The sequence below is a fragment of the Lactuca saligna genome, chromosome 8 (assembly GCF_052625555.1).
Source record: "Lactuca saligna cultivar CGN05327 chromosome 8, ASM5262555v1, whole genome shotgun sequence".
NCBI classification, from domain to species: Eukaryota; Viridiplantae; Streptophyta; class Magnoliopsida; order Asterales; family Asteraceae; genus Lactuca; species Lactuca saligna.
Window position 1 is genome coordinate 4,616,224 of NC_136424.1, and position 12,282 is coordinate 4,628,505.

General features: G+C 36.7%; 1 protein-coding gene across 2 annotated transcripts; it reads left to right on the forward strand.

Annotated features, from left to right (window-relative positions):
* The first annotated feature begins 4,076 nt into the window (after positions 1-4,076).
* Positions 4,077-7,994, forward strand: LOC145010739 (uncharacterized). 2 transcript variants are annotated; one of them, XM_078969257.1, is made up of 6 exons: positions 4,077-4,287; positions 4,700-5,926; positions 6,018-6,108; positions 6,199-6,356; positions 6,439-6,564; positions 6,657-7,994. In XM_078969257.1, the coding sequence occupies exons 2-6, from the start codon at positions 4,763-4,765 to the stop codon at positions 7,308-7,310; spliced, it is 2,193 nt and encodes a 730-aa protein (XP_078825383.1). In that variant the 5' UTR covers positions 4,077-4,287; positions 4,700-4,762; the 3' UTR covers positions 7,311-7,994. The 2 variants fall into 2 exon arrangements, with proteins under 2 accessions (XP_078825383.1, XP_078825384.1); XM_078969258.1 differs by lacking the exon at positions 4,077-4,287 and having other exon boundaries at positions 4,304-5,926.
* Positions 7,995-12,282: the final 4,288 nt, after the last annotated feature.

Consider the following 12,282-nt stretch of genomic DNA (forward strand, 5'->3'; position numbering starts at 1 on the left):
CCAATCTAGTGACAATTATTTTTTGTCACTAAGTCTCCAATATAGTGACCATTATTTTTGGACACTAATACTTGTTATAATATACGAAAATGGTTATTTTACTTTTATTCTACACTTTAGTGATAGGTGAGTGACGACCATCATGAAAATGGTCATTAAAATTGTAGTATTAGCAAAATTAAGCGACGACTAAATATATGGTGACTAAATGATGTTATTAATGACCAAATTTTAGGTCGTCACTAAAAAACAGGTCACTAAATTAGACTTTTCTTGTGGTGATAGTAGTAAGTAGTACTTTCATCCATTTGGTCCATAAATTCCAAACAAAGTTTACTTGGTGAAAAAATGGCTTTCTTCCCTAATTTAGGCTATCCCTATCAATTAGGGATGAATTCATATTACAAGAACGCTAACAAAATAAGAAACTTAAAATATAAAGATGACATACTAAAAGATTTTGTAAATAGAATATATGCATATAGATAGGAAATATTATATACGAAGAAATAGGAAGAAACAAACTAGGACTGCACCATTTGGGTAAAAGAAGAGTCAAACATAGGATCTTTTTTAAGGTTCGATGTTGATTTAAAGAGTGATTGTCTCTTGTTTGAGATGAACCGCTCATAATTCGGTATAGGAGCCTCATTCGTGCCACTCAATAACATTTTCATTTGGTATAAAAGCCATCCCTACCATCCAAAAATCAAGGTTATTACTCATTAATACAAATATAGTAAAAGCTACAACAATTTCTTTAAAATTGGTATAAAGTTGTTAACGTATAATATATTTTCTATTTTAAAGTATACCATCAAGTTAAAATGCATATTTTGACTGTCTCAAATACTAAGGGGCTGTTTGGCAGGATCTGAATTTTTAAGATCTGAATTTTTAAGAGGTCTGAATTTCTAAGAGGGTCTGAAACTTTAAGTTCTGAATTTCTAATATACTGTTTGGTTGGAACCTCTGAATTGCTATGTTGAATTATAAAATGACCATTTTACCCTTCAGTGTTATTTTTTTGTGGAATTTAATGTTTCAATTTATAATAACCAAACAAACTTCTTGAGAATTATAAAAAAAAAGTATAAACATAATACAAAATCCAAATTAAAAAAAATATCAAACCAAAATAAATATTTGACAAATCAAATCAAACAATGCTCCAATATAAAGAGGTGAAAGTATGAAAACAACCTGAACTTTATGCTTATTACATGTACACAACCCCATTCATTTACACATCTTGATAGACAAGTATAAATGAATCACAAAATTGAAACCATTCCATTCATTCTTTGTGTTCCAAATCAGTGATATGTGGTTAGCTACCGGTGAACCTTTCTTGTCCAGCAGTATCCCATTGCATAAACATGGTACATTCAACATTTGTTTCATACAAATATACTCTTATATATATTTTCAGAAGAGACAGAAAGGAACATACAATCAGTTTCATCCAAATTTCTAATTGCTCAAGGTCAAACATCAATTCCTAAAGTTCTAATTGCTCAAATGAGAGACAGAAAAGGAACAATTTTGGCAAAAAAAAAATACGTCACAAGCTTCATCCACCATCATCCTGACCATCAAAAATCAGCTTTAAATCAAGAAATTTGGAATGAAGCTATGTTTCACCATCAATTCAAACACATCATAGAAAACCCAAAACATGAAAACAATTCGATTTCACAAATCTAGAGTGATTTTAGCAACTTCGTACCCGACCATTGAAGGAGATCGGAGACCGTATGGTGGAGCCCATCGTCGTTGAGGGCGGAACCATCGCTGGCAAGAGCAGCGCTTTCGAGGTTGGAACCAGCGATGCCGGAGCTTGCCGTCGGAGGTCGTAGTTCGGCGGTGGGAGTCGATTTCATGGAGGTGGGATTCATATCAGAAGCCGTGCGAAACTTGTGGGTGTACGAGATCGGCGATGGGGCAGCAGCGTTGTGTGATTCTACGATGGGAAGGGGTGTTCGATGATGGAAGGAGGTTGTTGGCATTGGAGTTATCGGAGGTGGGAGGAGACATGAGAGGATATTGTTAAAGTGGGCATTGGAAGCGTTCGTTCATACAAGGGTAGTACAGGGAGGATGCGTATTCTTTTTATTCAGATACAAGTTTAGGTCTGAAAATTTAAGAGGATTTAGAGAAATTAAGAGCCTTTAATTCATAGGCTATCAAACGCTCTACATCTGAAATATTAAGAGGTTGCCTCTTAATTTTTCAATTAAGAGGCTACCATACAGCCCCTAACATTCGTTCACAAACCTATAACCAATCATCTAATGAGCAATATTGAGCTTTAAAGTATATTTAACCGGCATCTGGCTTAAATACTAACATTTGTTCACAAACCTATAACCAATCATCTAATGAGCAATATTGAGCTTTAAAGTATATTTAACCGGCATCTGGCTGCATCTAATCTTTCGTAATTAAAATTTGTGGCATATTCCTTGCAAAATCAAAATATTGTAGATTCAAAACACAAGGTTGTAGCCAATTACTATGAATAGGCTTCAAAAGAGTAGAATAAAATCATAGACTATTAACTCTTACATGAAATATTCCCATTTTCACCTCTTTGTAGCCTCCATTGCAAGATTTATGTGCCTTGTCTGCAAATAAAAAAAGATACACATGTAAGGACAGGAAAGTTAACAAATGGAAGAAATCGCATTCGTTCTCAGAAAAAACAAAAACATATCTTTTATATTCCAATGGAATAAACCATGATTGAGAGAGTATTAACTTACAAATTAAGCAGCCTGAGAAAGTTGGCTTGGTTTCTAGCAAAAAGATGGTTTACAAGGTGTGCAATGCTCTTAGACAACACATTGTTGGTTGATTGTTTAAATTACCAAACGACTAACATACAATATTATGAAAAATCTGCTCACATACCTTGGTGGTGGTGCTAAGAAAAAAATCATTTTTTGAATTGATTGAAGAAGGAATGATACTTATACCTTATGGTTTGAAGAGAGGACAGATAGCCGGAGGATTTGGGGGCAACAACTGTTTTAGCATTTGTGAGGATGAGTGGTGGAGTGGTGAGTTAGGTTAGAGAGCGATGGTTGAGATGACGTTCGGTTGTAGGAGACAATCCACCGTTGGTAGAGTTCGAGGATGGTGGTCATCGAGGGCAAGCCCCTGGTTAGTGGCGGATGTAGGGGCAACCACGATTACAAGTTCTCTGAGGATGGGTGGTGGAGTGGTGGTGGAGTTAGGTGAGAGAGAGAGAGAGAGAGAGAGAGAGAGAGAGAGGGGAGAAGAAGGAACAGGAAGAGGAGGAGGCAAATATGGATTCTAGTAAGGATTCTTTTCCAGAAAAGTGGCTTGAAGGAAGAGAGACGGTGGTCCGATGCGATTCTAATGTGGGAGAGATAAGGATGAGGAAAATGACAACGGTTATCCATCATTTTTTTAGGGTTTAAGGGTATTCAATGAGAGTATACAAGAGAAAATGTTTTTAGTTAATTAAAACGGATGCAAATATATGTTTAGTAAGCCAACATAATATGATTGTATATGATGTATTAGAGTTTGTACCTCTTAAAATTCAAAAAACGTACAATATGTTTTATATAATAGTAAAGATAAAGATAATTTTTTTAACTAATTAGCAAATTTAAAGACAATTTACAACTATTAAGCATATTAGAGACTATTTGAATTAATTTTAAAAAATATGTACTATACATACAATTTTTGACATTTGATGTTGGAATGCATCAATAATATTTAACAACGCTAAAAAATAAAATAGGCCTATAAACTGTTATAAATCTGGCTAACGAGAGGACAATAAGTTAAGTTTGTAAGAGAATCTTATAAAAAAAATAAAATATATATATATATATATATATATATATATATATATATATATATATATATATATATATAAGATTTAAGTAGGAAGTAAAAGGCCATAAATCTATGAAATCGAGGAAGGTTTTATTGTCCCCATTTAATCAAAAACAGAAAAAGACAGAAAAGTAATGGAACAGGGACAATGGAGAGTAGTAGTATGTATGTAGGGTTATACAACACAAACACCAATTTTTACAGACCTCCACTTCTCGTTTATCGGTCCATCCCTTCTTCACGAATATCAAGGAATTTCTATTTCTTTCTCCCTTTTAATTAAATTAAAATCCCCAATTCTCCATTTTTTTTCACAGTTTTAATAAAATTTAACCCCTTACAAATTACAATACAATACCAATCCCATTTGGCATTTTCATTCAAAGGAGGAAGAATAAGAAGAAGAAGAAGGTAAACAACAATCTCCTTTCCACCTTCCATATAATATACATACATTATACGTAATTTCTTCCGTAACTTTAGTTTTAATCTTCATCGACCCATATGATTATGTAATCCCTGTCGTCATCGTTCTTCAAAACGACGAGTTTTACGTTAATTTCTACCGACGAGACCAGGTTCCATTTACCAATGCAGAAAGCATATGGAGATATGGTTAACGCGGAGAGATTCAATGGGCGTTGGATCTGGATCCACGACAGATATATTGGTTGTTCTTTAATATTATAAAATATAATAACAACAAATAATTACATTAGCTGTTAGAATATATATAATTGCCTTTACTGATCTGGGTTGGTGTGTAATCTTTTTATTGGGGTTTTAATTTTTAATTAATATGTTTGGTATGTTCGTTGCCTAGGGCTTAAAATGCTTGCTTTCTTGAGGTGACGTTCATGGGCTGAATTAAAAAAACAACAAAAACATGAATAGCTCATGCGAGGAAGACGAGTATCGATTTTTCGATGCTCCCGACTCAGTCGACTCGCTGCCTCATCCTGTTTCTGAACCTGACGAGATTAGCCATGGGGATGATGATGACAACGACGACGACGACTCTGTGCCTAATGATTTCCAATATGATATCTGGGCCAACGCTCCTACAAGTGTTCTCCAACGAAAGCACACTTTCCTTCGATTAATGGGTTTAAGCTCCGAGGAAGACGATCATATTCTATGTAATGATACGGTTGACGACAATGTGGTGATACGGGAAATCGAAATCGACGATAGAATTATGCAGACCAGTGGAGCCGTGCTGAGAACCCCCGTTGTAGAAGATGATGAACAACAAGAGAAAGAAGAATCTCCGGTTAGTTCCTCTAATTCAGCCTGGTGCGACGATGCCACATGTTCTTCGTCTACAATTTCCAGAACTGAAGATTCTAATGGCGGTGGGGAGAGCAAAGTAGAAGAAGAAATTGGAGGGAAGTTATTGGCGACAACAGATATCATACCAGCTCCGGTTGTTCAGAATTTGACAGATAGGCTTAAGGTCGCCGGGACAATGGTGAAGACGATGAACAGAGTAAAAGGTCATTTTTTTGGTAGGTTACGGTCAATGACGTCGCGTAGGTCTGATAGTTTGGCACTTATGCCACCACCTCCGCCACCACCGGAGCCCCAGTGGGGGAAAGTTCAGAGAGTCAGAGTTCGTCAAAATAAGAAGAGATTAAAGGAACTATCGGCTGTATTTATCGGGCAAGATATTCAAGCTCACGAAGGTTCAATTTTAACCATGAAATTTAGTCTTGATGGGCGTTATCTTGCTAGTGCTGGAGAAGATATGGTGGTCCGTGTTTGGCAAGTTGTTGAAGATGAAAGATCCGATGAAACTGATATTCCAGATGTTGACTCCTCTTGTTTATACTTCACTGTGAATAATCTTTCAGAATTGACACCATTAATGGCGGACAAAGAGAAAGAGAAGGAGAAACAGAAACTTAGCAGGATGAAGAGTATGAGAAAAAGTAAAAACTTAGCCTGTGTCATCTTTCCTCCTAAAATTTTCCGGATCCTAGAGAAACCAGTCCACGAGTTCCATGGACACACCGGCCATGTCCTCGATCTCTCATGGTCCAACAATAACGTGAGTGTCGTCAATCATGATTAAGAAAAACTACAGCTCTGGTTTTTTGATCTTGAGGAAAGTGATTGAAAATTTGTTTTTGATGTTATAGTTTCTTCTTTCATCATCGGTTGATGAAACGGTTCGATTGTGGAGAGTTGGAAGCGATCAATGCCTTCGAGTCTTCCCGCATAGCAACTACGGTATTGAATTTGTCTCAAATGGATTAATTATATTATATTCATCGTCATCATACTTACTTACATTTTGATAAAACAAAATACAAAATGCAGTGACATGTGTTGCTTTCCAGCCTTCGAATCAAAATTATTTTATAAGCGGTTCCATTGATGGAAAAGTCCGAATGTGGTCCGTTTCTAAATGCCAAGTGGTCGATTGGATGGATCTACGTGAAATAGTCACGGCTGTTGCTTACACTCCCGATGGAAAGGTTCAACACTATACTATATACTATACTATTTTCATTCATAATACATTTCAATTACTAAAATTAAAAATATATTTTTTTCCAGGGTGGTGTCATCGGATCCATGAACGGTTGTTGTAGTTTCTTCAGCTTACCAGAAAATCAGTTTCAAATGGAAGAATCGGTTTACCTAAATAGTAAAAAGAAATCACAGAGGATAATCGGTTTCCAGGTGATCATTTTTTCCTCGTCTTTTTAGAGTTTAAATTCATATCGCACTTCAATAACATAACACTGATAAATTGTTATTACATTACATTACAGTTTTACCCACAAGATCCAAGTAAACTTATGGTGATTTGTGCGGATTCCCAAGTCAGAATCCTCAACGGGATCAACGTGGTTGGGAAATTTAAAGGTCAAAGGACATCTACAAATCCGATTTGTGCAACCTTCACGTCAGATGGAAAACACATAGTTTCATCAAACGAGGATTCAAATGTATATATTTGGAACTGCTATGATCAAAAAGGACTTTCGTTTGACCAAAATAAGACTGTTACATCCTACGAATGTTTCTCTGCTAATGCCTCGGTTGCAGTCCCATGGTCCGGTTTTGCGGGCGGTGGAGGGGAGGTGGAGGATGGGTGGTGCCGCTCGTTGCCGCCATGTTACTTCTCCCAGTACTTTACAGAGTCGATACCAAAAGCTTCTGCGACATGGCCAGAAGAAAAACTTCTGGCTGCCAGTCCCAGTCAGCCACCTCCACCTGGCATGTCAAAATCACTGTCAAAGTCACTGTCGATGTCCATGTCAATGTCCATGTCAACTCCATTACGTAAATCTGATAAAAAATTTGTAAGATCGTCGTCTTCTTGTTCGTATAATTGTCACACGTGGGGTCTTGTGATCGTGACAGCTGGATGGGATGGACGGATCAGATCGTTTCTCAACCACGGGCTACCGGCTACTGTTTGAGATTTTTTTTTTCCTTTAAAAAAAAAAAAGGGGAAAAGGTTAAAGTCTTGGTGGAATGAACATAACAAGACCATCAGTTTAAGCATGGGGTACAAAGAAAACAGCCAATCCTGCCTTATTTGATTTGGGGGATTCTCTGAATCAAGGCTTATTTGAGAAAATCATGTGTGTTCTGGCCCCGGGTAGAGGTGGAGTCATCCGGGCAGGTGGGGGCCTGTATCCGGGCAGCAGGTACGGAAACAGGAAGGGATTGGTTGTGACTTTTTAGGGAGGGCTAGAGAAGCAGTGATGAATGATTGAGTACAGAGTGGGGTCAAAATGGGCAGAAATGGCGTTTTATGTGCTTGTATGGCTTTTACTTTTGGTCCAAGCTTTCTTCTGATAAAAATGGGGGTAAAAAGCAAAATATGTTCGTTCATGACTTTATTAGTGGGAGATTGAGGAGGGGTGATAATTTATTGTCTTTTACAGTTTACTTTACTAACAAAGCTGTCGTTCATGTCTGGCATTCTGTATTTTGTATTTTGATGCCGTATAGATTATAGAGTAGCAACTAGCAAAGGGTATTGGGTTATTTTCTGGAGTAGCTCCATTGTACATAACTACCCCTTCATTAGGTTTTCAAACTGTATCTATAATTTTGGCTCTAATGATTTTGTGGCAAAATAGATCAACATTTATCAACCAATCATGCACTTATTTTGTTTCCTAATTACGTAAATTTCATTCAGTTTCTACCAAATTACTCAAAAGGAACAACAGCCAGTGTACGGAGAACAAGAATCAACATGCAAATTCCAATAACACCCAGTTGGATACTAATTCTATACCAAACTGTATTTGATAAGAACAAATGATATATCATTCTTGGGGATAATGCAGGATTTAGAACCAAGGAAACATAATGACACTTTAGCATTCTGAATTTCTCATAGTATCAAATAATGAACATCTACAATTTGCTTGAATCGTAGTTTAATGACAACATGATACAATGATTTGCGAAAACCATTTCAAAGCGGAGGGCCAACACAAGATACAATAATTTTCGAAAGAAAATAAAAAATATATCATCCAGCGACGTAAGAAGTTCAACCAAAAGTGAAACCGTAATTAACAGATCGTAGCATTACAATAGAATCACATCAACTCAATTATACGACAATATCAAGAATAACATCGAAAACTCAAGTACATACTTTTTGTTCTTGGATTCTGGATAGGATCACCAGATGAGAAGAACGATTTACACGGGGAGATGCTCGACGGAGGTGGGGGTGTGTGCGGAACTATCGGATGCTGGAAATTGGATATTTGTTTGCATGAGAGGACGATCTTTGGCTTCTTCTTCGTTCTCATCGTCGGAATCGGAAGTATTCAGGTTGACGCAGGAGAAACGTTCCAGCGACGCGAAGAACGCCGATGCCACGTTGTTGCCGACCCAACAGGCTACCCCTTCGAGTTTTTCGTACGACAAGATACTCGGATTCTCCATCTTCGACGAATTTCTCCGATCTGTGTATATTGACTTTGATCCGGTCTTCTTTCTGTCCTAATTCGATTACGACAATGCAAACCCTAGAACACAAGGGGAAACTTACAGGGAGAGTTTGTGGAAACTTAAGCGAGCAAAGGTGTGCGTGTCATGCGTGTGCTTTGATTTTTGAAATAACTCCCCACGGGTCTATTTAAGTAACACTCGACACAAATTTTAAATTTGTTTGTGAGATTTTTAGAAATTAGAACTTTTGTTCGAGTAAATTATAATGTTTTGACATCTTTTGCATTAAAATTCTAAATTCAAAAATCATTTTGTGTCTTTTTTTTTTTTTTCAAAATAATAATCACACAAATATCATTTCATTATCAGAGCTAAAAAACATTTTATCTCCAAATTTTCTTCCAATGTTTGTCACGCTTATTATTGCTACACTGTTTTCATTAGGTCATCCACAATAGAAATTGTATGAGATCATCTCCAATCTACTCTTATTTTCCTCCAAAAAATAGAGTAAAAAATAAGATAAATAGTGTTTCATTTCCAACCCTACTTCATTTTTTACCTTATTTTTACCCCAAAAAAATATATTCATAGTATATTCTATTTCCCCAACTTATATAGATTGTCAATTATACTGTAACATCCCAAAATACGACCAAATTTTTTTTTTGTTTAAATAGTAATAAAAATCATATACTGTTTGTCATATCATAAAAAACATATGTCAAATATCTCAACTCATAATAAAATGTCGTGAAACAACTGTATCAAATCAAACTACAAATCAAAACAAACTCCCAGGATAAAGACTGAAGTTGTGGTGTGTGCGATGTCATCAACCCGAGCTCTTCCCCTTACTTGCGGAAGTACCTGAACCAAAACTGAAACTGTAAGCACGAAGCTTAGTGGGCTCCCCCAAACTACCACATACCATACAATAACATATAAACACATACTAGGCCTTGCCCACTACATCGGGCCGAAGCCCGGAAACTGCATCGGACCATAGTCTGGAACTGACTGGGACCTTGTCCCCTGCATCGGACCGATGTCCGGAACTAGCTGCATCGGACCGAAGTCCGGAACTGACTGCATCGGACCGAAGTCCGGAACTAACTGATCATAGCATAGCATAAACACATATCAACTAGCATAACCCTCATCATCATAAACTCATATACTACATACTACGCCAGGCCGTAGCCTAGAACACATAACACATAAATCCTGTCTGAACCATGAAGGCATCAAACACACTAACAATTGCATTGGACCGAAGTCCGGAAACTACTACTAACTAAACGGGTCGGCATTGTGGCCTTAGACTCGTTCCTACTGGAAGTAAACTCACCTCGTAGCCTAGCTGCTGAAAGGACTGCTCCGGAATCTGTCTGCTGCGTGTCCGGTTTCACCCCGGCTACAATATCCATGAGCACCATCAATCAAATACTGATAATAATAATACCGAGGGTAAAATGACTCTCCTACCCTTGGTCCAAGTCAACATTCAGTTGACCTGACTCGTCGAGTTGGGCCGCCAACTCGTCGAGTCCTTACTTTTACTTCCTTGATTCCACTCGCTACTACTCGTCGAGTTTTGGCGCAAACTCGACGAGTTCCTCTTCGCTACTAACACTCTGACAATCTGCATCCGACTCGCCGAGTTGTATGAACAACTCATCGAGTTCTTCTTCATCAGATGATCATTCTAGCTGTGACTCGCCGAGTTGTATGAACAACTCATCGAGTCTGTTCTTGAAGTATGAAGATGGCCTTGGACTCGTCAAGTTCTTCCACAAATGAGTCTAACCCTCTAGCTCACCGAGTCCACCTCTCACTGACTGGTTCCACTCGGCATAACTCGAAAAAGGAAACACAGGGGACTCGCGATTCGACTCGCCGAGTCGTATGCATGAAAATAATATACACTCGATTCTGCTTGAAACTAGTCCATGCCATTAATAGATCTGGATTCCTGGGACTTGATTTACACGTAAGGTTTCCAACTTTACGTGTAAATAACATCAAATGAAGGTTTTAAGGTTAAAAGCACACTATAATAGTAGATCTAGAGCTTTCATGCAAAATGGATCCATAAAGGTGCTAGATCTAAGCTCCTGGAAATCAAACCTAGCTAGATCTGAAGGTTAATCAACTCCATGAGTCCTCTATGCTACTACTAAGCTAAGAAATGGTTCAAGAATGGCTTTAATGGCTTCACAAAGGAGATTTAAGCATAGAAACAGAAAAGGGCCAAGATATACCTTACTTTCTTCTGAAATTCCTCAAGGATCTAGGATCTCCTTCTTCTCCTCTTGATCTACCTTCCTTTATCTCTCAAAATCTTCAAAGAACACACCAAAATCACACAAAATGCAAAAAAAGACTCTAGGGTTTCGAGAATGATGCTCTGAGGGGTGATAGTGGCTGACTAGAGGCCCCAAAAGTTGTTTAAATAGGGTGCAAACCCTTGAAATTAGGGTTTCATCCGAACTGGTGGACTCGTCGAGTCCGAAATATGGACTCGCTGAGTCGCCAACTTAAACGTGCTCGAAATCGCGACCCTACTCGACGAGTCCAGCTACTGACTTGTCGAGTTCCCCTTAAAACTTGAAGAAAAATAACAATAAATAACAATATAAATATCATACCAGAATTGGGGTCCTACATATACCCTTTCTACTAATTTGGTTTTGACAAATACATAATCTATATTTTTTTTCATTACAATACTATTAAATAAATAAGATAATATTTATAACACATAATTATAAGCTTTTGTAAAATACGTTATCGTATTTTAAAATTTCAATATGTATTTGAATTTTCATATGAATTTGATAAACAAAACATAAACTTTATATTTATAATTAATTAATATAATTTAATACATAATACAATGTTATAAGTATTAAATAATACATTTAAATTATAATTAGTAGATAAAATAAACTAATAATGTATAAATATATAAAAAGAGAAACTAAAACTGACAACTCAAAGTTCATCCTCATTTTGGGGGAAATGAATAGTATAACACAAAATATGATGTTATACTATTCATTTCCCCCAAAATGAGGTAGGGTTGGAGAGAAATGGGGGGAAAAATGGAAGAAAATTAGAAAATGGAAGTGAGTTGGAGATGCTCTGAGAATTTAATAGATTACATGTAAATATAATACAGATGAGAGAGAGTATGGAGTTGAATAGGGATACACCGGTGCAATAGAATTTTAAGATAATTGGGTGTGAGCAACAAGATGCAACACCAAATTGTGTCATCTCACATGTCACATAAGTAAATGACGTTATAACAAGTAGGAAAATGTGCAACAAGATGCAACACCAACTTTTTGAAAATAAATATGTTTTATTTTTTATTTATTTTTTGAATTTTGTTTCTTTTTTTTTTCTATTTCCTTTTTTTTTCCCTTTTTCGTTTTTTTCATTTTTGGTTTTTTTTTTTTTTTT